Below are 25,514 nucleotides of genomic sequence, written 5' to 3'. Positions count from 1 at the left end.
TCAGGTCCTGCAGCCCTCACACCTCACCTTGAGTTGGACCTCACAGGCACAGAGTGGCTGCCCACCTGCAAAGGATGCTGGTGGGAAGTCAGGGCCCCAGTCAGAGGGAGGCACTCCTGCATCCACCTTTGCAGGGAGAGCTGCTGAGCATCTCAGAACTGAGCCTGGTGAGGAACATGATGCTCCAGGGTGGCTCTCGCTGGGGCAATGCAAAGCACCTGCATGCTGGGCTAGGGATATTTTAGAGGCATCCCTAAGAAAGTTGCTCTCATGTCCAAAAAACCTGTTTCCATACTGGCACTCAGGTGCCACAACACGGTCCATTCGGTGGGTGCTGGGACCCATGCCAGACCCCAGCAGGAGTTCGCTGTGTTGCACTAGATCTGTCCCACCACATCTCTGAGGAGCTGCCCCAGCCTGCAGCAGCCACGGCTGCGTGAACCACTTGTTGTTCTCCCCTTCCCAGGAAAAACTGAACTCTGGGGGAAGTATTGGGGACTGTCTGGGGAAGCCACCACTCCTTGGCAGCTGGCTGACTCCTAAGGGTGCTGATGCTCCTGCAGGGAGAGTGCTCTCCTCACCATGGATGTCTCCAGCCCTGGAGAACAAGGACTCCTGCGAGCCCCATGCAGGGCAAGGAGCAGGTTGGGAGGACAGCAACCACAGCCCAGCACCCAGGGGGCTCTTGGGGCTGCCAGCCAGCAGGGTTTGTGACTCCAGGTGAGTTCCTGATGCTTCCAGCTGTTTCAGAGCTGTGGCCATCCAAGCCTCTGATGGGCAACCTCCAGGAGAAGCACTCTGGCCCAAGGCACTGGCTGGGTTTGCCTGGACCGGGACATTGTACCACCCAGTCAATGGTGTGTTTGAGTGCAATGGAGGTGGGCAGCTTGAGCCTGCCAACTCACACCTAGATTGGCTCTGATCATCAGGAGTACTGTTATCCACAAGAGCAGAGGTGGTAGCTTCTGCTTGAAGCACTTGTCCCAGGTTTGCCAGCTGAAGTGCTACAGGGGGCTTGCTGCTGGAGCCTGAGACATCCAGAAGAGTTCCCTCTACCAGCTCAGCTGGGTTAAATGGGACCAGCTGTTCTGGCTGAGCAGAGCTGACCTGGGATGTAACACAGACCAGAGAGACCACAGCATCTTGGCCTTGTGCACCAGGTGCCTGCGGCTGTGGTGGGGCTTGAAACCCTGAATTAGCTGCCCAAGAGTGCTGGAAATGAGCCGCAGCACTGCCTTCCTCATTGCAGGGGGATGTGCTGCAGTGTGGGAAGTCCTTCTCCAGGAAGTCCTGCCTGAGAAGCATCTGCTCTACGTCAGTGACCTCAGTGCCCAGCCTCTCGCCAGCCTCCTGAGCTGGTGGCTCCTCTGTGCCCAAGCTGAGCAGTGCCTCCTCCCACCGCTGCAGCTCCTCATTGTCCACGTTGAGGCTCTGGAGGGTCTGGCAAATGTTTCCATCCATCTCACTCTTCTCAAGCAGAGTTTCGATAATGACCAGGAGGGAGTTGCTGTCCTTAGCATCGCTGGCTTTGTCATTATGGCTCGGTCCATCAGGCTCAGCGATGAGATCTGGCAAGGAGAACTGAGGCACGTTATCGGCATGGGAGACATATATGGATGCATCCTGCTTCATCATGGACCCAAGAAGAGAGTTGGGGTCTACCAAGTGCTGCTTTGAGCGGCAGTTGGCTTGTGTCTGCAACTCCTTCTTAGCCTGGAAGGAGTCCAGTAACTCGGGAAGGTCATTCCCATACAAGACTGCTTCCCCTGTGGCAAAGCTAAAAGGCAGCTGCAGGTTTCTCTTCCGCAGGTGTTCCTCCCCTTCTTCATTCCTTCAGGGCAGAGAGAAAAAGAGATGGAGACAGCATGAGCACCTCCTCTAGGACAGGCAAAACCACCCTCCCGATAGTGAGACTGGAGGTCACAGCCCTGCCCTGCCTTTTCTAAAGGAAAGGGCGCTGGATCGGTCTGACTACAAAGCTGCTGGTGGAGGACTGGGGCTCTGCGGCACCCACAGCAGGGTCTGCATGGCTCAGGGAAGGGGTGTGTGTCTAGGGCTCATCCCAGGCAAGAGAGAGCAGCCACCTTCTCAGAGACATTTCACTCTTAGCCCCCTGCTACAGAAGGGCACGTGCTGCAAAGTGCCACCCGTGCAAGCCAACCACCCTTGCCTCTGTGTGCCCCGAGCAGCCCCACATCAAGAGCAGAAGGCAGCCAGAAACCCAGCAATACTCACGACAGGGCTCGCTGCCGGGCAATGATGCAGTCGGGCTTGCCTCCTTGGTACACCAGCCGGGCATTGGCCTGCACCCACACCCAGCCGCTCTTCTTGGTCAGCAGCCGGAAAACCGTCAGCCCACTCTCCCCTGTCTTCATCACTGGGGCAGGGAGAGAAGAAAGGAAGCACAGAGCTGGTTACTCCATGGGAATAGACAAATAGCACGTGCAAGAGGCCATGATATTGAGCATCACTTTGCACCCATGCTATGGGGGCAGACAAGGCAGGATGCAAGCAGCACCCAATGCCATGTGCTGTGCTGTTCCCCTGCCTGCTCTGCGAGCGGGTATCACCCAGGAGGGGAGGGTTGGGGGGGTATCCCCTTCCAGACAGGGGACAGCCAGCCTGCCAAGTAGCAACGGTACAGGCATGGCCAGAGCTGCACCGTGCTGGGGAGCTGTGAGGGCCCCACACAAATGCACCCACTCCAATGCCCCCCCAGCACTCACTTCTCATGTGGTTCTCCGCGCAGTGCATCATGTCAGCTGCATGCACAAACTGGTACCCAGACCCCCTCCTGCACAGCTCCGTTTCTGTGTACCCCAGGACGACCTTCCCCCTGAAAAGGGTATAGAAACCAAATGAAACCAGGGATGGATCTCACCATTAGACCCCACTGGCTGGACTTGATCCCCTGCCCAGCACCCAGGCAACTGGCCAGAGCCTCCCACTGTGGGTGGTGCAACTCTCCATCCTGGGCTGAGCTGCTGTTGTGGTTGAACCCAGCAGGAGCGAAACACCCCGCAGCCATTCACTCACTCAAGAAAATCAGAGGAGAAAGGTTGGGACACTTGTGGGTTGAGATAAAAACAGTTTAATGATCAAAATAAAATGAATATAATAATTTGTAATAATAAAAGGAGCAATGACAGTAATACTCGGCTCACACAAGTACTGAGCTATGCATTACCAGCAATTAATATTAGATAAGATAATAAATACTGAACAGAATAGCTTCAGCAAAATGGGGGAAGTAGTAGGCCTCAGGAACAGGATGGGCAAAACCCTCCAGGAACAGCAACCATCAAGGAAAAACAGGGTGTCCCCAGTGAACTCCTCAAATTATAGTGAGTGTGACGTTTATGGTATGGGATGATCCTCTTGGCCAGCATCATCAGCTGCTCTGAAAGCCCTGGCTTTTGCCACCCCTAGCTTCTGCACCTGATTATCTCAAAAGTGCTAAGGATCTTAATCCCTGAATTACCAGTGCTGGCCAAAAACTAAAAGTGTCTGATCAACTCTGGCTTCCACTAAATCAAGTACTGTACCTTTTGCAGAAATGTGGCTTTCCTGAGTAGAAAACTGATTCTAAGATTCTATTCCAGTGAAACGAGGACAGCTGCATTCCCTGTTCTGCAAAACCCTATACTGGGTTAAAACACGGGACACAAAAAGGGCTGGCACCCTGTTAATCTGCTCTCTGTCTTACTAGGAGGCTGCAGAAATGCCTGGCAGTGGATGGACAAAGCATCAGACAACTTGTTACACAAGTTGAGTCAGAAGTGCCTTGCTCCCACAATCTCTGTTTTTCTGTTCAGCACCACAAATTTGGCCACAGCAAAGGTGCCCTACCGGGAATCACAGGCCATGGGAGTGAAGTCCAGCTTGTGCTTTGTCTGGAAGATCAACGTCTTGGTCCGAAGCTCCAGTATGGAGAGCGGCTGGAGGGGAGTTGCAATGGCAAAGAGAGCAAGTGGGAATCTGTCTGATGCTGCCTTCTGCTGCCCAAGAAGGAATTTCAAGCGTCCACGGAAATCCAAGGCCTGAGAGGGAATTAGAAAATGTGAGTGTGAAGCAAACAGGGTGATGGGAACTGGCTGTGCTCCCAACCCATGGGACACAAGAGAAACACACTGGGGGCAGAGGGGTGTCCCAGCAGGGGGCTGTGTTACCAGAAATCCCGAGGAGTTATCCAGCAAGCAGCGGAAGCGGCAGGTGAAGCTCCTCTCCACGCAGGAGGGCTTCTCCAGGCAGAGGTGCTGGGGGCTGGGTGCAGTGCCATGTCCCGCCAGCAGCGGCTGGTCAGTGGGAAAGGCTAGGAAACCAAAGGGAAAATGAAGCTTTCCAAGCTGCGACACCTCCAGTTCATGGCATTGCAGACCTGGTCCTGGTGGAGACCTTGCTGCTCAAGTGAACCCATGATCTTCACAAGATGGGTAAGACCTTGCCATGGGAAATTACCAGTTCACAACGGTTTCTGGTCCCCTTGCCTCTCAGACAGGAGCAAGGCAACAAACCACCCTCACCAAAATAAATCTTATTTCAAACACTAAAAAGTGAAAAGGTGTTTAGAAAGCGTCTCTATCCCTCCACCACAGCAAAAGCACATCACTGCTGTTGGCTGCTTTTGGTAACAAGTGGCCATGCCAACCCTGGGGATGGTTGCAAGAGGCTACGAGATGTTTCTCAGCACAGGTGGCTATAAATGCCACCGGGAGGGTTTTTCAGCACGGAGTGGCCATGCAGAGGCAGCTGGCTGAACCCCAGCGATCACTCCAGCACTCACCATCGGAAGTGTGCTGCGTGCTGCCCGATGCTGGAGCTCTGTGCAGCTGGCGACGGAAAGCAGCTCTGTCATCCGCATGGATCAGCTCATACACACTCTGGTAGATGAGATCCGACTGGAACGACACAAGGAGAGAGGGGCATCAACTCCTGCCCAGCCTGACAGAGGTGTCTGGAGGAAGACATGGCAGGAGGCTTTCCTTCATGGGTATTGAAAGTATAGCAACCAAGTATAAAGAAACAGGCAAACAATCAGCTTTGTGTGTCACGTGGAGAGCAAGGACCAAGAACTGGCTGCTTTTAAGGAAGGCGGCTCAGGAATGATGAAAGGGAGCAGAGAGTGGGTCTGCCTGGGGAAAATTGTGGGAATGGCTCTGAGGTTTCTAGAAAGAATAGAAATGACCAAGTAACGCTGGCTGCTCAGGACTGTCAACACTACCCATTTCTCCAGTGTCCCCTGGCCATAGCTAAGCACCACCCTGTTCCCCACATTGGCAAGGCTGAGGCTCTCCTGGCATCACCCAGCCCTTCCACAGGCGTTTCACACTGGCTCAGGCTCCTGATCCTTAACCGCAGTCCATGGAAGTCACAGAATGGTTTGGGATGGAAGGGCCCTTAAAGATCTTTTAGTCCAACTCCACCTCCCTCCCCTGCCACAGGAGCCCCTGCTCTTTGGGAAGCTTTGGTTTTGCTGCAGCAGCATTTGCCTGGCATGTCTCTTAGTATCTTCTCAGGACCAAATTCAGACACAGAGCCAGAAAGGCTGTGGGCTGTCAGAGGGAAATCTGTTTGTGGGATACAAATTGCCAGTCTGCAACAGCATGCAAGATCTGCGTTGCATTGCCATCCCTCTGCAAATAGAAGCAGTCCTGTGTTTCTTCCACAGGATCAATGAAAACCATAAATTTGAGGAGGCTGATAAAGACATTTTGACCAAACCAAACTTTTTTCAGATTTATGTGGGGAGATTTACTGTTTTAAAAAGTGTTTTTGTAGGGTTTTTTGTTTGGGGTTGGTGTTTTGGTTTTGTTTTGGTTTTTTTTGTGAGGTTTTTTGTTGTTGTTTTGTTTTGGGTTTTTTGGGGTTTTTTTGTGGGCTTTTTTTTGTTTTGGTAGTTTGTTGTTGTTGTTTTTTTACTCCAAACACTTGGGAATCTCCCTGTGCAATCCATCTTCCTTCAGTGGGCCACCCAGAAAGACAGATATACTGATGCTGGGCTGTTAGGTTGGCCACACAACAGGAACACCACAAAGTCCTCCCAGCTCCCAACACAGCCCGCTCCTTCTAGGGCCATGCCTTGGACCAGCCTTTCTCATCCTGGTCCTGCATGCTGTGGTGGTCAGCACAGTCCTGCCATGCCCATGGGCAGCCCAAACCACTGACTGCCATGGCCCTGCCCTCAAAAACATGCCAGAGCAGAGCCTCCTGCTTAACCAGACATGCAGGTACTTTGAGAAGACCACTCCCTGCCTCTGACAGCTGTTTTGACTTGAGGCATCAGCCCACAAGGATGCTTCTACAGTGAGCTGGAAAAGGCTGCAAAGAGAAGATAAAAGAAAACGCAACAGGGCCCCATGCGATGAAATGGATTTGGCAACCTCACAGCCCTCCTGTTGACTCAGTCCTTTGGCCAAAGGAGCTGGACGTCAGGGGAATCGGAGGTTACAGGGTGGATGTGGGGAGAGATCTGCTTTCCCTTGGCATCCCATGCAACTCCTGGTACTTCAGGGCACTGATACTGCTCACCAGCGAGATAACCTCAGCTTTCTGTGAGTGAGAGCATCTGTGCCCATCAGCATGATACAAGAGAAATCTCACACCCCTCTTAGACACAAAGACAAGAGGGTACAGAGCCTGCCACTACTCACTTGCAGCCACAAACATGCTTGTTGGCTTCCACAGCTCCCAGAGAACATGACTCATTTGAAAGTGTACATAAAAAATGACCCAAGGTAGCCAGGAGAAGAAAAGAAAGCCCTGGCATGGCTGCCAGCATCTCCTTGCCAGGCCTGGGCTGCACCCACCTGCTTACAGTCAAGAAAAAAGTGGTACCCACCTGGTGAAAGCCCAGATAGTCCTGCACAGTAGGAGAGATGTAGAAGATGTAGCCATCTCCAGTCACAGCGATGACAAATCCATTAAGTGCCTGAAAGCAAAAGTTGAGCCCAGTTACTCTCCCTAGCTTTAATCCAGCTGCTGAAATTCTCTAGGTTTTTCTTAAACATTTGGGGTCAGGATGGGACCTTCTTCATCAACAAGGAACCCACAAAAAAACCAAACAAAACCCAAACACACACTTTGTGATCATGCAAGGCTTTTAATCCTGGTTAGTTGGTTTGGTTTGTTTTTCATGGCTTTGTTTATGTTTGTTGTTGTTAGTGGTTTTTTGTTTGTTTTTGGTTTTTTCCTGCAGTGTCAGCATAAGCATGGTCCAAGGTGGACTGACCGCTTTTTCTAGATCCATTATTGAAGCCCTCTCACCGCAGGGCAGCTCCTGCATCAGGAGAGACGAGCTAAGAACATGTTTCATGGAGGACCTAGTTACCTCCTTTCCAGCTGTACCAGCTGGGTACAGGTGTGCTCTTCTGGGACTCCAGTTGTCACTAACAAACCTGCATACAGCTTCAGTAACAAGAAGCAACAGGTCATGCAGAGAGAAGGACTGTCCTGAACTGTGCAGGAGAAGCCTAGCATCAGCCTAGCAAGCATAATCACACCTTCAGAAATAATAACCAAATTGCAGTCAGTCACTGACCTGACCTATTTATCCACTTGTTCATTTTAAGGATGACCTCCAAAGGCACTTTGGGCCTCACGCCTCACTCTAAATTTTACAGTAGGATGTTATGCAAGGTTATTTCTGTATGTTTTCTCCCTACACTTTCTCCAATCACGCCCCAAAACTTGCCTTTTAATCCTTACCACCTGAGGCGTACAAGCATATCACTGTCCCTCAGACTCCTGCTCTCATCTCCAAGGGTACCTGAGCAACTTATCACAAAGTACACTAAGTAAGCCACTGCTGTCATTTGAAGATGGGAAAACAGTTAAAAACAACACACAGCCTGAAAGCAAGAGAGGTGGAAAAATCCAGAAACTCAGATCCCAGATTTGTGAAGGGCCCAAGATCGCACCTGTGTTGTCTTACATGGCACCCACTGGTCCTTACAAGCATGCAGACTGTTTGTCTCATCTTTGAGGAGGTGCCAGCATCCTGTATTCATCTGTCTCCCATTACACAGGGCCACAACCCCTTCTCATCTAATTTTGTTCTTGTTCCTTACAAACATGTCAAGAGGCCCCATTGCTCTTAAAGGCCCTCAAACACATCCTGGCATTGAACTGCCACTATGACACACCATACTAGGAAAGTTACTCTCTTCTTGCCAGTGTTCTAGATGATAGAAGGCAAGGCTTTAAGCACAAAACATCCTAATCTCTAGAACAAAATAGTCATCATACCTTCTGCTAGCTTCACTTCTGCCAGCTTCACTTCTTGCCTTACAGACAATTACATATGCCTGGCCTGCAGTTAAATACATACCCAACTGGTGGCTCCTTGCTTGAAAAAGACAAAACCCACACCAAATTAGACAAACTATTCCAAAACTATAGGAGATCATGGCTGAGGTGGAGGAAGGGGAGCTCATGCATAAAGTGAATACTCAGAAAAAAAGAGGGAAGATGAAGTTCCAGAGATAAGTGGTGACCATTTCAGGCTGATTTCCTCCAAAAGGAAAGTATTGCACTAGATAGTAATTCTTGCCCCCTGCTCCTGTCTGTAATATATTTAATTAATTAGTGAAAAGGAGACAAATTAGGAAAAAAAACCCTTAAGTAGAAGTCCTTGTTTAGTCAGGATGAGGGCAGAAGTCTCAGCAGATCTCATAGGCCACTTACCAGGACCTGCCATGACAATTCCAGACGTTGCCCTCACAACCCAGCAAGGCCACACTAAGCTGTCCCTGGAGGGCACCATGGGGACCTGCTGTTTGCTTGAGACCAGGCTGGAGAGAAGGGTCTGGCCACCCATGCTGCTCCTTCAGCTCTGCTCAACCTCTCCCTCCCATGCAGAGAGGAGCAAATTGGCTGACACAGCTCATGCATCTGCCCATTTACAGCACCACTCGCCTGGGATGGCTTTTTTTAGTCACTTGGATTATTTGAGAGGCTGCTGGATTGAGCATGTTGCAAGATACTGTACAGATCCAGCTTGCAGCAAGACTGGTCCCTTTCCTTTGTGTGCTGCAGCCCCCCAAGGGGCCCTGAGTCAGAGTTTTCTCCAAATTACAGTATCTGATTAAAATGGTCTTTGAGGGGGGAAAAAACATCGAGCAGCTCAGCTAGGGGATTTGTGTCACATTAATACCTCATAAGCTCTCCAGATGCCTTCAATCACCTGAGGCTGCCAATGCCCTGGTGGTTCAACAAACTGCCATCATACGGCCCAGCTCAAACTCCCAGAGAGTGCTTTGGAGCAGCTCCATGGAGGGACTGGGGCAACCACAGGCTCCCTCCTGGCTCTTGCATTATTCCAGCTGTTCCTCCATGACTATCACACTTGCAGACAGCTCAGATTGCCTCTGGGAGCAAAGTCTACATGGGAGACTTCATGTCGTCCAAGCTTCATTGCCAAAAGCCACACTGGGCTCCCAGGAGTCACCACCACTGCAAAATCCTTCACGGGGGCTCCTGCTGGGGCTCTGCTTGCAAGGATGCTCACGCCTGCCTGTCCATAGCAGTGGGCATTCATGTAAGGCTGTGTGTAATTAGACTTTAAGGAGAGCCACACAGCCACTTGCTTTTGTTTGGAGAGGTGGAAGAAGGGAGAAGAGGACTCAAGGCCCAGAAAGCACAGACATAGGTGACATTGGGAACACAGCCATGGAACAATTAAAGATCTTACATGAACTTGCCCTGCAGCCCCAAAGAGCAGCATGTTTTGAGATGCCCCAATGTTCATTCAGCAACCAGCTTTTCTATGAGCCCTTTCTATCCCATTTCTCCCTTTGGCAACTTACAAATTGCAGCCCACGCAAACAGCATCCTGGCCAGCTGATTCACCAGTTCCTCGTTCTCTGGAGTGAGCTGTATCATTAGACACACAGTGGCCTTCCTACAAAGCAAAGCTCCCACCATGCATTAAATTTGTCTACCACTGTCTCCCAGATCCATCTTCCCTTGTTTTCTTCCCCTCAACCTTCAGTGTGAGCCTGAGCTTCTTCCATCCCAGACAGGCTGTGAACTCGTGCTAGGGACTTCATGCAATGCCCCAGGTAGAGCAAACTGTTCCTAGCAGATGTTTTATCCTGCAGCTATTGCCCTTCTCCTCTTCACATTCACTAAAACACAAGGAACTGACCATCACAGAGACTATAATCAGGGACTGTCCCCTGCAGTGTTGTATGATACACCTGCACCCTCCTAGTTGGGATTTACAAACTTGTGCATGGTGGGACCATGAGCTGGAGTGGGTCCCAAGGGAAAATGCCAGGTTTGGGCTCAGTGACAGCTAACACCTGCAAGCTACAGGCACAGATAGCACCCAACACCTTTGTGAGAAGGACACAACCCACTAGCCCGAGCCCTGCTCTGCTCACAAATGCAGTTTATGGTACAATACAGAGCTTCTGCAGTGTAACCAAAAGGGCAGCAAACTGCAGCGTGGGGTGGGAGGGAAGAGTGGGGACTGGGATCCACCCCAGCCAGACAGTGTCACTGGTCCCTGTGCCAAGGTGCTCAGTGTCTGCAGAAATCTAGGAGCATCAGCTTCTGGCGAGGCAGGGTCTCCTCTTGCTCCACTGATGGGACCACATGTTCCACAGCTGCTGTACAGTTCATCGGATGGGAACCAGCCATTGTGCCTGGTGGACAGCAGGAGCCAAGAGACAACCTTGAATGACCAGCATGATACCTGAAGCAGCAATTCTCCCTCGGGAAACAGCTCCCCATTGACCTGCAGGTCTGTCCGTCCATTCCCTCCTGAGGGTCTGGGCTGATCCACCACAGAGTTGCCAACATCTGTAGCTGCTGCTGCAAGTGAGAGGGCAAGAAATCAGCATTTGTCAAGGGTAAACCAAGAACATCTCCCTCCTCCTCCTCCCCACCCTGGTGCTGCTCATGTATGGCTGCACCACGCTATCCAATGCATGGGGACCTGGCTCAGAGAAAGAGACCACCAGTAGCAGCTAGAGCAGAGACTCTTTACAGAGCCATCCCTAACTTGCTCACTGCTTCCTCCAGGAGATTATTTCCCCTTCTTGGTCCCATTTCTGGGAAACTTCACTACTGCCAAGGTCTGAGGCAGAGCTACAAAGGACAGAAGGGAGGTAAGTGCTTCTGGGCTGCCCAGGCTAAGAAACACAACCCAATACAGTGAGAAGTCTTTAGGTCAGGGCTTGGTAGAGCTGGAGTTGGCTACAAGCCACCCCAGTGCCACAATGTCTCCTTTTCTGGCCTTCAGGGCTGACAAAACACAGTGGCAAACCTTCCCAAGCCATCCGAGATGGCATCAAAGCAGCAGTACTTTTTCTCTCTTCTGCCTTTGGCTGCTCAGAAGCAGATCAGAGGGTTGATGGCCACGGCACTCCCAGTGAGACATCTGAGCAGCTCTCTGCTCCCAGGACTTGCTACCATGACCCCCCGCGGCTGATTCACCCACACCTGTGGGTGCAGTCAACATGAAACCTCTTGCCCTGGTCACAGGACATCAAGCACCCCAGGGAACATAGAAAATTGATTGTTCAGAGAACAGAAACAAGGATAGTGGCTCCCAGGGACATCCTCAGAGCAGTACTTCATCTGCTGGGGAAATATCCTTGAAAATCTCCTTTCAAACTCTGCTTCCAACCAAAGGAGATTTTTTAAGGCAGGTTATTTGCCAACTTAACCAAAAACCCACAGGAAAACCTCAAAGCAGCCCCTGTGTAGGAACTTCCCCAACTCTGCCACTGTTACGAGCTCCTGCAGCTTCCCAAGGTTGGACAGAACTTGCACACTCTGTGCACAGCCACAGCTTGGCAGAGCCCTAGGTCTGATGGCACTGCATGGCCGTGGCTGGATCCAAAGGGAAAAGGTCTTCCTAAATTGGGGGAAGCAATAGAAAACGAGGAAAAACCCAAAACCATCTCAAGTCTGATCACACATTTAATTTTCTCCACAGTAGAAGCTCTCATCTCATCACTGAGAGGTTTTAAAGGTTTTAGTGTTGGGTTCCCCCTCCTCAAGTAGCACCACATCCAAAGCCAAAATAATTCTAAACTTAAAAAGTTTCATCTGAAACTGCTGATATGAGACAACTTTGCTTTTTATCAAAATCATTTTCACCGACAGATCTGCATCTTTGCATTAAAAACCAGTTTCAGGTCAAAACATTGCTCGGCTCTATTCACATGTGGGGCCTGAGTGACAACAAGCACCTGCCCATGCAGGCTTTCAGCAACCAGGCTCATGTTTAAAGATAATTAGTTGAAGGTCTTGCATAAGTTGACACAGAGGAGTCACACTATTCTCACCACACAGGTTTAAATAAAAGCAGAGAGGATGCTCTGTGCCCATTAAGCAGAATTAGACTATCACTGATAGAACTGGGCAACTTCAGCCTCCCCTAGACCTTGAGCGCTTCTTGGAGATGTTCAAGCATCTTCTGCCCCTTTCATCCTGCACTGTCACTCACAGGAGGCAAGCCCAGCTTGTGGGCAACTTCCACAGCACACACCTTCCCTTCCCCACAGCTCACCTCTGCATCAGTTTAGCCCCTGCCACAAATCTGCATTGCTTCCTACATAAGCTCACGTTCCCATCTCTGCAGGGGAGTCATGGTGTAACCTGGCAGGCAGTAAAGCACCACACAGTGGGGAAGAGAATCAGAGGAGAAAGGTTGGAACACTCATGGGTTGAGATAAAAACAGTTTAATGATTGACATAAACTAAAATAATTATAGCGATAATAACAAATTGTAATAAGAACAACAATGGTAGTAAAACACAAAGTTATACTCAGCTCACACAGAATCCATGAGCCATGCACTCCCAGCAGCGAACCTCAGATAAGATAATAAACACTGCAAACACAACAGCTCCAGCAAAAGCAGGAGAGTAGGAGGCCTTGGGTACAGAATGATGGGCAAAACCCTCCAGGGATGCCAACCAGCAAAGAAAAATAGAATGTCCCCAGGAAATTCCCCGATTTATAGTGAGTGTGATGTTTATGGTATGGGATAATCCTCTCAGCCAGTGTAGTCAGCTGCTCTGAAAGCTCACGGCTTTTGCTCCCCCCAGCTTCTGCACCTGGTTATCTCAGGAGTGCTAAGGACCTTAATTACTGCATACCAGAGCTGGCCAAAAACTAAAACAAAGTGTTGCATCAACTCTGGTTTCCATTAAATTAAGTACTGTAGTCTCAGAAATGCAGCTTTCCTGAACAGAAAACCAATTCTATTATTCTATCCCAGCAAACCCAGGACAAGGGGATGACTCTCCAGCATAGACACTTCCCAAATCAGCAAGAGGTGGATCAGCCAGACCAGGGGATGCAAGACCTCTGGGAAAGGTTGGGAAAGATGAAGTTCAATGCCAGAAAAGCAGTTACTATGCTCAGTTTGCTCATCAGTGAGAGAAAGGCACATCCACAGGAGTTTCACAAGGCAGGTTTGAGGCAGTTACCAAGCAAAAAGCCTCCTCACACAATTGCCAAGTGATCCCCAAGGAAAAACATCCAAAGCCCATCTGGACCACGGGTATGGCTTCAATTTGCACATGATGGGGCAGAATATTTTCAAAATTAAACACAGATTTTTTTATTTAAAAAATTGAATTATTTTGAAGCACTGACTCCTCTCTAAAGCATTGAAACAAGGTAAGTTGGCAAGGAAATTCAAAAAGAAACCAAGTTATTCCAAAACAAAGCTTCAAAAGGGCAGAGAGCATTTTGAGAGGGTGCACATCCTGAGAGCACATGGTCTACAGCTCTCTCCCAGTATCCACCGGCAGCATTTGCAGGGAGACCTGCCATAAGCTGGAGAGATCTGCTGTAGGCTTACAGAATCCAATGCTAAACACCTATTAGCTCATTTTGTGCTTTCCAGCAATATTATTTCTTCCAACTCTCCCACTGATCTTAGCAAAGAGCTTTTAACGTCTCAGAGATGCTCACTTCCTCTACTCTCCAACACAGAATGGTCCATTTCTGCATAGCTGAGTTAGAAAACCCTGCACAATCTATCTGCCACGGGACACACTGACAACCTGGCTTGGGGAGAAGGCAAAACACATGGTGCTTTCTCACCAAATGAGGACTCCAGGCCCATGTAACCAGTTCGAAGACACAAGTAAAGGCAATTCTCAGTCACTTTTTGACTTAGAAGAGGGGGAAAAGAATCCTTTTAATGTTAGTGCAGGAAAAACCCCACCACATCTGGAACACAGGTAACCTCATGGGGGATAAGGATCACTCCAGAAATGCTCCCCATTTGCTTGAGACAAGTTATTAATCTCTGGGGAATTTTGCTAGCACATAAATCCATACTCATCAGAAACAACTTGCAGGATGATCACACCATGGCAGACAACGGTGGCTCTGTCTCGCAGTAACAGGGGGTAGTGGCTTGAAGCCTCCCTCCCCTCTCGCTGGCTCCCTAACACAGCTGAAGATGATACAGAGAGCATCTCCAGGACATGCTGTGACTCCAGAGCAGACCCTGCAGCAAGGTCAAACTGGAGCCAGTGCTACCAGGCCAAGGCAGGACCGACAGCCAAGGTTCTTCACCCCAGCAGAGAAAGCTACATAATGGAGAGATGGGCATCCCTTGGCATCCCACCAAGAGCCATGGGCTCTGATGAAGGCATGTCTCTACACTGGCTAAGATGCACAGAAAACAACGGATGGCAAGATGAGGACATCCCCGTCTACTGCAAGGCAAGAGAAAGCAACTGCCAAGCCATGTTAAAAGCTGGCTAATTCACCCCCCGATCGAGATACTCATTGTAATGGACCATTACGTGTCGAGACTCACTTCTACAAGAAGCAGCCGAGACCAGAGAGTTAATGGGATTAAAGGAAACAGATCCAATATGTATAAAAGCTATAGTATATCCACAGTCAAATGAAATAACTATGAATACAAGGATGATGAATATTTATTGTTTGTGTCCAGCTTTTTCAGTGTCGTGTTGCGCATCTTCAGTAATTAATGCAAGACAAAAAAATGCAGTTACTAGACAAATTCTAGGCATTCGCTGAAGCAATTTGGTGCTCATTTATATTTTCAAAGGGCTGGGGTAGAGGCTATCATTGTGTCTTGTTTAAGAGGAGGGTAGGGAAGTACAGCTCTGACCTGAACCCCTACACCAGCCAGAGCACTGAAGGTGGCTTCCTGCTGCTGCTGTGATTCCCAAAGAGCAGAAGGCTTTCATTCAAAAAGAAGCCAGGGGAGATGTCACCTACGATCGGCAACATTTTCAGCATTAATGAAGCAGGAGGCATCCTCTACATGTGCATTCCTTTGGGCTGGTTTTCTTGCCTGTGCAAGGAGCTTTCTAAGCCCTGCAATGTGGAGGAAAGACCTCAAGCATAAGAAAGGAAGAAAGAGGAGCAAGGCAATCTAATCTTTTCAGTTCTTGCTCGTTGCATTCACAAAGACACAGCAGCACAACAACAGAGCCATGCCTCTGGCTTAGTTTTGTCACTGAAAAAAATAGGTATCAGCAAAAAATCCTAGGGTCAGTTCTGCTCTTATGGACAGAGACACACTGGTGGGAGATGACAGACTTCACCCATGGCAAGTATTTCTCTTTGAACAGACTCCAGAGACTCCTGGCATCAAGAAACTAGGAGCTCCCAGCTCTTCCAGCAACACTAAGCCATGTGTATAGGTTTTCCTCTGGAACCCAAGCTCAAACCCTGTCAAATTAGCACCAACCTTTGCCTCAGCTGTTTAACAAAGGGACTGTGCCAAGTCCAGCAGATTCATGCCATCCAAGTAAAACAGGCTAATGCCAAACCCACAGATTATAAGCATATTAGAAGAAATCACCCAGTGTCTTTCCAAGGAGCACAGAAATGCCCAGGGGAGTGCTGGCAGCCCCAAAACCCACACCAACCTCTCCAACTTGTCACTGCTGCAAACGATCTTGTACAGTTCTGTAGGATCTTGTCCAGGGAGGGATTTAAGTTTGACTCCTTTCACTGCATCAGTTAACTTCAGGCCCACATCCCTGCAGCTCTGGCCCAAGGTAACAGCAAACAAGATGATGAATGATAATAAAGCAGCTCATTTAATGCTGACTGCAGTGAGATCACCTGGTGAAAGCTGCTGCCAGCTGTCCTGCAGCAGAGCATTGCAGAGTTGCACAGAGAACAGCAGAGGTGGGAAGAGGTGGTGAGATCTCCTAGGCCAACCCCCTGCTCAAGCAAGGTCAGCTGGAGCTGGTTTCTCAGGGCCATGACCAGTCCCGAGCACAGATGGGGATCTTGGATCATAACCAGTGCAGGGACATGGGACATCTGAGACTGCTGGTGGGAAGCATGGACCTTGGAGGACTCCTCCTGCCCTCCTCCATGGGCAAGAGAATGGAGACCCACTGGGACTCTAGCTTCTGTGGTTGCAGGACCATGCCACCCAGCACAACCTTGTGGGACCTATCACTGTACTGCTACCGGCTGGTGCTCAAATACCTGCCTCCAAATGGCAGGTCTAGGCCTTGCTGTGGAGCTAAGAGGTTGCCATTGTGGCTGAAAGGTGGCAGCCAGGGCTATTTGGGTATAGCACTAAGATAAACTCTTCCTCAGCACAGACCAAGCAGAAGTTCCCATCATGGCTGTCTGGAGAGTCCTTGTCATTGCTATCCACCAGCATTCAAAGGCTGGATCTGATAAGCAAAGCTTGGAAGAAACCAAGCCCTGAACCTCCACCTTGCCATGTTTTACTCATATAACTTTGGGTGAGATTGAAACTTTCCTGATGCTCAAAGCAGGCTCTGGCCCTGGGTGCACGGAGATGCTTCGTCCAGTTCAGAAGAAAAGCAAACACAGGACTGCTCAACTACCACAGGTCCCCATCTGAGGTACAGCCACCTGCACTTGTGGGGAAAGCTGATCCCCTAGGTGTTCATCAGCCACAAGCTGGTGACAAGTACATGCTGCAAAGAAAAGGATGAAGGAAATTGGGACTTCTGGGTCTATTGCTCCTCCTGACTACAGGGAAGAGTCAGACCTGTGGGGAACAGCCACCACCATCCTGCTGGCACTCACCAGGCATCACCCAAGGACCACTGTGGCTTGAGACACTCATCTGCCATATGCCAGGCCTGAGACAGTACTGCCTTCAGCTTCACCAACAGTGGTTTGTGCAACCATCATGCTGGTCCTAGGAGAGCAAGGAGACCAATCCTGCCTACTTTTGTACTGTAAAAGAGCTTGGCTAAAATACACCCTGAGATTTTAGCAACTGTCCTCAAAGTCTAGTCCCACCTGACCCTAGGGGAAGGAACTGTTCAGGAGCTGACAATCCTGGCCAATCCAGATTTCCCCGAACACCCAACTCCAAACTCTGATGCCAAATTTATGTTGTTTTGGTTTAGGTGGGGTTTTTGTTTGTTTGTTTTGTTGGGGTTTCTGTTTTTGTTGGGGTTTTTTTGTGGCTTTTTCTTTTTACTTTGCACAGGAAGGACTGTGATACCAGGCAGAAGAAAGCTGTGCAACATCCACAGCACTTGCACCAGGGGACAGACAAGTTACAGCAGATGTGTATATGCCCCAAATGAGCCTATGGAGGCATGGAGCTTTAAGAGCTTTCCTCTAAATCCCTGAAGATTGCCATTTCCAGCAAATACAAGTTTTCCTGGTTTCTTGTTAAACCACAGACAGTAAAGAGAACATTTAAGAGCAAAGCAGATTTAAAAGATGATCCAATGAGTCGTTACCCTGCAATAGCATCTCCTGGTTTCCAAACAGCCCAATAGTCCAGAATCAAGTTCAAATCCCAAAAGCACTTTTCTTTCAGCTTTTGCAAATTAAATCCTTGAGAGCTTGCAGCTGTGATCCTGCTGCCTGCTTATCCAATTGCAGAACTCAAGCATAAATCATGATAACCATCATCCTCTCCAGAGGAGAGGGGGAGATGCAGAAGCTCCTGTGTACCTGCTGCTGACTCACAGCTCTCATAGCTGGGCCTCACCTTGGCCATCCCCCTTGGTGTGCCGACCCAGCTCTTCCTCACACTCCAAAGAAGGCGACAGTGAGGAAAAAAAAATCATTATGGAGAAGTAACACAGGGACAGTTGAGCTGTACATGCATCAGGAGACAAAGCAGTGAGGGAGGGCTAGCAGAAGGACTGTAAATGGTGGGCAGCAGCTAATTCCTCTTGCCTTTCACAACAGCCTATCTGCTGCCCCAAAGACTTGAATATCTGCTCTAAAGACACGAAGGCAAGAGAACGCAGAGCCTTGGATCGGCTTTTCAGCACATGCTACATTTCTTGAAAGAACCATCTCTAGCAGTACATGGGATTTTTACTTTTAGCCTGTGATAGCCCGGGGACGGCATACATCACCCTGCCAGACTGGTAATAACCATGTACTTTGGCTTCACATAGACTCTATTAACCTTTTTCCTAGGAGAAAGGGCAAGTGCCCAGACTTGACAGAAGTGCTTGAAATGAGGAAATCTTTATCAATATGGCATCAATTAAAGCTGCCTGGAGACAAAGCAATGGCCTTGAGCTGCTGATGGAGAGAGGCTGAGGCAGCAGAGGACAGGGATGCTCTCCGGCTTCAGGAGAGGAGACTGCATGAAGCAGAAAGCAGATGACAGCAAAACTCAACCAGAAAGCACAGCACAAGGGCAACGTTTTCCCCCAAAACACATGATGTGATACACCACAAGCAGGCTGCCGTGACTTGCAGATGACATGGGTCTTCATCAGGCAGGGCTCGAACTGAGGTTGACCTTGATGAATCAGTGGGATGATCTAAAGTCAAACAAGATGAACTTCAGGGCAGACACGGGCAAAGCAAGGGAGGGGGTGGAAATCAAAAGCACACTGGCCAAATGGGAGTAATTGGCCTGGCAGAACGGACCTTCAAAGAGGGGACAAGGCTGCCACTGTACACGAGTCCATGCAATGATGACTGCTTCTCCAAAGCAGTTCTCACACTGGGAAGCACATGGTGAGCACATCCACTGGAAACTGCTCCTGCTTGGAGGCAGGGATTCCAGCTGGAGAGCTTGGCACAGGGGTCTCCTCCTGGGGATCCCCAGCTGAAAAGGGGTCCAGGAAGACCCCCAAGGGACAGGTTATAAACCAAGCATGGGGCAAAAGCTAAGGGAGCCAAGTTTATTCAGTTTGGAGGGGAGATGTGATAAGCAGCCTTTAAGTATAGAAAGATGTTGATGGCTTCCTGCCCTAGTCAGGGTCCATCACCGATCACTTTGAGCCCAAGACATTGGAGATGAAACACAGTCCTGTCCATACGTCCTGACCCCCCCTCCATGCCATGCACACACACACACCAACCCATGCCTCCCCTAGCTGCAGGAGTCACGCCAGTCCTCAAGCACTGCTCCGCAGCATTTGAGCAACTGTTCTTGTAAGCAGGTTATGAAAGCAATCCCTGGCAGACTTGCAGGCTTTATTTGCACTGCAGCCTGCAGTTTGTGTCCTGCTGGGTGCATGGTGAATACCCCCCGAGCAGGGCTCTGCACCCTCATTTTCCCCTCTTAGCCCAGACACTTGCTGAGTGCTGGAGAGTCCAACTGTATCTATAAGGAGGGCTGACAGCTGCCTTTTTATGAGCATCAATAGAGAAAGCAGCGGTGGTTCATGCAGTGCCAGCACCACCTTGGACAGAAGGACCTGTTGCATCCCCAAAACATCACACCTTGCCATCAGGCTCCCTTCCTTCCCAGCTACCCACTCACCATCATCTCATACACAGGCGGGAAATGAATCCTATTTTTCCCAGGTTTGCCTCCTAAAAACCAGACAGCTGAGGAAGAGACACTCAGCAAGGCTTGCTCTCAGTCCAACTTTGCCTTTGAGGAGCCCAACAGCATCCAAAGCACTTCCAGTGCTGTGCATGCAGTAATCACTCTTCTTGTGCAAAGGAAGGCAGCAAGGTGCCTCTTCACACCCTCATCATGTCCTTCTGGGTCCTGCTCCAAGGAAGGACCTCCTGGGTAACAGCCTTTCTAACACAGCCACAGTCAGCCAGTACCAGCACAGGCTCAGCAAAGCCTTCAGCAGCTGACAATGCTGAGGAATATGTGCCAGAGCTGCTCAGGGAACAGCTAACGTCACAAGAGAGGTCAGGCCAGCACCTGGGGCCAAACAGCCACTTCCAGAGCAAGAAGAAGGGTCCACCACACTCACAGCCACACTGTGTGGTCCACCAGCCACCCCTGAGTTCTTTGCAGAGGTAACACACTGTTGTGATGCTCCAACACTGCCCCAGGGATGGAAGTTTGATGAACAGGAGGGAGTTCCTCTGGTTCCCACCTGAGAAACCAGCTCTGCCAGAGAGATCCCACCATTGAAACCTCATGTGTGACCTGCAGCTTCAGAGCAGGAGCTGAACCATCCAAAATTCCTGGGCCTGGGAGAGGCTCCTCAGCAGAGTATGGTATGAGAACAAAGCATACCCGACCCACAGCTGGGGCAAGAGGGTGGCCAGCAGGTCTGTGCACCCAGGGTAGCTCAGCTGGCCTCCTCCTTGCAGTATTTTTTTTTTTGCTCACTGAAGGCAGCACCACATCAGGTGATATTATAATGTCTATAAGGGACTCTACTCCTCACACCCAATGTCTGCAGAAAAACTCTTGAGCCTCAACACAAGTATTTTTACCAGCAGTAACTATCTCAGATACATCAACGACTGCTGAAAATCCAGAGGGCAATCACTGCTGTGACCTGTAGGCAGGAAGAAGGAGCTATATGCACACAGAGGGCGGGGGGAACCACCTAAAAGCCCCAGGTCATAAAAGCAGAAGCCAAGTAGCAGCAATGTCCAGCCACAATCACTCTCCCACTGTGGTTGCTGCCCTGCACCAACAGCAGGTCTCCACAGCAGCAGCAAGGCTGCAGAGAGGCAAATGCAAGAAGAATGGTTTTCCAGGCATATCAGCTCAAGCCTCCACCCCACAAAAACAAATGGTGGTCTCTGGGTATGAGGCATCACCCTCAGTCTCCTAGGAAGGCTCATTAGAAAAGTATAATTGACCCACCACAGCTGAGCCCAACAGGGCCCAGGTGGCAAACACAGCAGTAAACCACCAATATATGAGACTACCCAGCACCCTCAAGGAAGAAAGGGGAGAAAAATGAGCTAACGAGATACCAAACAAGGGCCTTAGGAGCAGTCTTGTCTAACCTGCCAACCTCAGTAAGCAGAGCAGTCCTGTGCAACACCTCCGACTCCTGCCTGTCCAGGAGAGACAGCCACCCATAGATCCCAGAGATTTTCAATTTAATTTAATTATAAAGAGCAGATCTGGTTAGATGAGGGAAATGTTGACGTTTAGCAAGACACACTGTTTTACCTACTGCTCCCTTTTTCACCACCCTCACACAGCAGGGTTTCTGGACAGAAAGGAGGGGTAGAATTGCTGCTAGTGAGAAGTAGATGGAGAAACTTTGCAAGAGGTCTCAGCTGCTGGGCGAGGACCTAAGCTGCTCTCCTCCAGCCATGGTGTTGTTTCTGTGCTGGATATCCCCTCTGAAAGTAATGGAGCCAGGGTCTTCTGCTCCCAACACCCCCACAACCTCTCCCAAATCACTCACCTGCCTGCTTTCCACCTCTGTGACTCAGTTCCCAAGACCCAGCTACATGGTTTCACTTTCCCAAGGATGCTGCTTTTCCAAGAAACTAACCACCTATTACTGACTGAAGAGCATCAGGTTTGGGTGTGCAGCATCCAAAAATGAAGGGGATTCCTTCCAGAGGGGACATGGATAAAATCTGTGTAATTGCAGCAAAAGGCCTGAGGAACAGATGTCCCTTGAGCATAGAACCTCTCAGTAACCATCACCAATTTCTTCACGTTTCTGGAGATGTGGCACTTTCTTGCCCAGTTCTCCAGGGCATTTTCAGGCCAGAACCTCAGCTAAAGATACAACACTGACGTTTCAACAAACAAGGGTCTGATACCACAACTCATCATCCTATCTTCAGGAGACACAACCCTCCATCCCAAGGCAGACATGGCTTGGGGTGGGATGTAGGCCATATGGTGGGGATTGACCCCAGGAGCTTTTTCACCCCTTCCAACATGGACACTCACCCATCAAGTAGCTCTTCACCTTCAGGTACCCAACAGCGAGCCGTAGAATGGAGAGTTTATCGAGCCTGGTGCACACATCTTCGGGGAAGGGCAGCAAGCCAGTCAGCTTGTTCAGTTCCTGGTTGAGTCTGTCTCTATGCCGCTTGGAGGGGTTGGACTTCACACCCTCAGGGGGTGGTGGTTTGGGGCTGGAAGAGGCAAAGGAGGATTTAATCAAACTGTGCCTGTCCGACATGCTCTTTCCAAACCCAGCATTGTTTTCACTGCAGCCACAACAGTAAAACACATCAAGTGGTCAAGGTAAGGCTGTGCAGCAGCAAGAGCAAGCTCCAGCAAGCCTACAAGGTAATGGTTGGGGGAGATACGGCCATCCCAGTTGGCTACCTTGTGAAGCTCCAGGCATGATGTTGTCCAGCTGGAACATGGAGTGACCCTCAGATAGACACCTTAATGTGCAGCCTGCCTGAGACAGCTCATTTGGATACTACAGCCTTGCTCCCACCACTGAGCCCTGGCAGGGAAAGGGACACCAAAGGCAGAGACCTACAAGCCATTAGAGCACCTCTAGCAGGTCTAGTTAGACTCTTCCACCCACACACTGCTCTGTCCACCCCTGCTCCTCTCCTTCCTCATGCCATATCTTTTCCACACAGCAGGTCCCTCCCCAGCCATGCTCCATGTACTCACACCAGGTCCTCACTATGGCAATCACTACCTTGAGCTGCTCAGAGGATTCACATCAGCTGTTCTGCCTGCCCAGGACCAAGCAGCCTTTGGCCAGGCCTTGGCAATGTGCACACTAACAAACAGGAAGAATAGGAAATGAAAGACAATTTTTTTTTTAATTTGAATTTATTTCAGTTAGCTGCTTCTAAGTTTCCTCTGACTGCTCAGAGTCTGAATCCATTGCTTTACTTACTAATATTACAAAGAGGAGCACTTGTAGATTTAAAAAAAAAGTTATCTTCTGTCTTTCTTCTTCTGATTTCTTATCCTTTCAAATGGGCATTTCCAATCTAAAACAACATCAGATGCCAAACAGGCTTTGAGACCAATCCTCAGTCTGCAAAAGGAGCAGGGTCCACAAGAGCAGCTCTTAAGCTCACTCACATGGGGACCTGCCTCCATCAGCTGCACAATCTACAACCGAAGCCACAGCCATAGCAGTAAGAGGTTCATTAACAGCTTTAGCAAGTCTGAGATGTCATCTTGTCTCCTTTGGCATTTGATGCCAACTTGAATTTTCTAGCTTTAAGAAAAACCCTTCTGCCCCCCTTTCCCCTGTATTGAGTTAGATTGCATACCCTAAAGTGCAACACATATTGTTTTGATGTAATTTGTCTAACCACAAACTCCCTCTCCACAGGCATCCTTGTTTTGTAAAGCAGCTTTGGATAACAGGATCTGCCAGTATTTAGCAGCAATTTAAGCTCTCCCCTCTACTACCACTCTGGAATCTCATCTGGCAGGTTTGCTCTCATGTGTGACAAGAGAGGAAATGAGTATTAAATAAGATGCAGTGAGGTCCCTGTTGAATTTTCACCACAGAGAGCCACCAAGGGGTCTCCTAAGCATGGATGGAAAATAGTAGCATTTCTCCAGAAAAGCCCAACCCTGCTTTTATAACATAAGCATCAGGAAGGACATACCCTGCTTCTCAGAGCGGCTGCGTACAGCTCATCACCAAACTTGTCCATATAAGCTGGGCAAAACACACTGGCAGCAGTGCTTTTATGTATTCCATTAGCCAATGGCTTAAAAAACACTTTTGAAATCACAGTCACTCATCAGGAAGGGGAAAAAAAATAAATAGTTTTCCTTTGACTCTGTCTGATTAAAAAAGGAAGAGAGGTAAAGAAAATAATTCTGAGTTTCTTCAGATGTCATTTAAAGAAAAGCGCTCTGCCCACTCGCTATCCAAATTTAGTCCACAGACAGGCAGAAAGAAGAGAACATGAGACTGGAAATGAGCAAGGAGTGTTGCTCTGTGTGGGAGTGAGTAAAATGCAGAGGTGTGACGGGGTCCCTTGAATAGCCTGGCCAAGCACTGAAAATGCTCTGACCGAGACACATGGGGTGACACAGCCAGCAGCTGTGTCACCTTTAACCAGAGGGCTAAAGGAGGACACCCCAACATCTCTGTTCCTGCATGCCTGCAGCTGTAGCACACAGGGTGCTTCACACCCTCCCTTGAGAGAAGAAGAAAATGGCTCTGGTGATGTTGGGTGGCAAGCCAGCCCCAGGCACCATGCAAGGATGTCCCAGGGAGCGCTGCCACCCAAGCACAACCCTGGAGGTCAATGAAGCAGCTCAACACCTATGCAACAAGCAAGGAAAAGACACTTTAAAGAAGTCTGAGTCCCCATTCCATTTGCAGGAGCCCTAAGGCAACACAGTCTTATGAAATGGATACAGTGCAAAGCCACAAAGTTCATGACAAAGTTGCTGAGAAAAATCACTGGACCCCATGAAGATGGTCTGGAGCAGAGTTAAAGGGAAAGCTCTGCTCCCAGAGAGGCAAAGGCTGTGCCACTGCAGCACTTGTTGTTTTTCCCCAGCTGCCCTTTGAACAGGGAACCCAGCAGGAAGCTTACCACTTTTGCAAGCTGGCAAGTACCAAGGGATATTAACTATTCACAACAGCTGAGGTTGCCTGAGCTGATACATTGCCCCCTAATTTTTATTATTTTTTTTAATGAGTATTTCTTCCCTCCCCACCTGGCTGGCAATACATGTCAGATCCCTTCTCACCATACATTTATAACGCTGATGCTCCCCTCCTTTATCCCAAGCTTGGGCTCAGCTCACCTTTCTCTCCCAGCCAGTTCCCAGAAATTCACATATACCTGTACTTCCTCTGTACCTGGTAATCTGAGGTCAACAGGCAGATGTGACTTTGGAGAAGGTACCTAGCTAAAGATGTCCCTGCGCACTGCGGGGGGGGGTGGACTAGATGACCTATAAAGGTCTTTTTATAGGCAGAGCCATTCTGTGATTCTATGGGCAACAGAGATATGGGGTCCCAAAGTCAGGAAACTCCAGCAACACATTGTTGGGGGAGCATTGCGCAGCAGCTATTGAGCAATATACTAATTGAGGAATAGGAGACTTTCTGGTAAACCGTAATTGCAGCACGTTTGATTTACACAGGCACAGAAACACCAGCCAGGCTGCAACCTGCACCAGAGAACAGCTGAGCATCTCAGAACTCGCCAACGAGCCTCCTCACAGGGGCGCTGGGGATGCAGAACAACCATCGTGGGGATTTTTGGCCAGAGCCTACAAAGCATTAGCTCCAATTAACCCTAATTAAAACCGAGCATAGCCCGAGCAGACGGTCTCCCAATCTCTTCTGCTTCTTCAACGCTCCCACCAGAGCAGCTTAACACAGATCCCCTCAACCAGTTTGGCTCTCACAGACCGGTTTTCTGCCACCCTACCCAGCCTCACTCCCCT

General features: G+C 49.5%; 1 protein-coding gene across 1 annotated transcript in view; it reads right to left on the bottom strand.

The window, feature by feature from the left end:
• The window catches only part of LOC104536015 (aryl hydrocarbon receptor-like), a 25,670-nt gene continuing 156 nt past the window's right edge, over positions 1–25,514 (bottom strand). Inside the window, exons 2-10 of the mRNA XM_010178529.1 lie at positions 22,059–22,246; positions 10,697–10,815; positions 6,839–6,928; positions 4,784–4,898; positions 4,170–4,312; positions 3,850–4,040; positions 2,727–2,836; positions 2,236–2,377; positions 1–1,831 (exon numbers count right to left, since the gene is read on the bottom strand). Of these exons, the coding sequence (XP_010176831.1) occupies positions 1–1,831; positions 2,236–2,377; positions 2,727–2,836; positions 3,850–4,040; positions 4,170–4,312; positions 4,784–4,898; positions 6,839–6,928; positions 10,697–10,815; positions 22,059–22,246 (2,929 nt within the window). The remainder of the gene's footprint in view (positions 1,832–2,235; positions 2,378–2,726; positions 2,837–3,849; positions 4,041–4,169; positions 4,313–4,783; positions 4,899–6,838; positions 6,929–10,696; positions 10,816–22,058; positions 22,247–25,514) is intronic.

This window comes from Mesitornis unicolor, unplaced genomic scaffold (genome assembly GCF_000695765.1).
Source record: "Mesitornis unicolor isolate BGI_N332 unplaced genomic scaffold, ASM69576v1 scaffold1972, whole genome shotgun sequence".
In the NCBI taxonomy this organism is placed as follows: domain Eukaryota; kingdom Metazoa; phylum Chordata; class Aves; order Mesitornithiformes; family Mesitornithidae; genus Mesitornis; species Mesitornis unicolor.
The sequence above is the reverse complement of the archived record's forward strand: the minus strand, read 5'-3'. Positions and strand labels throughout refer to the sequence as shown.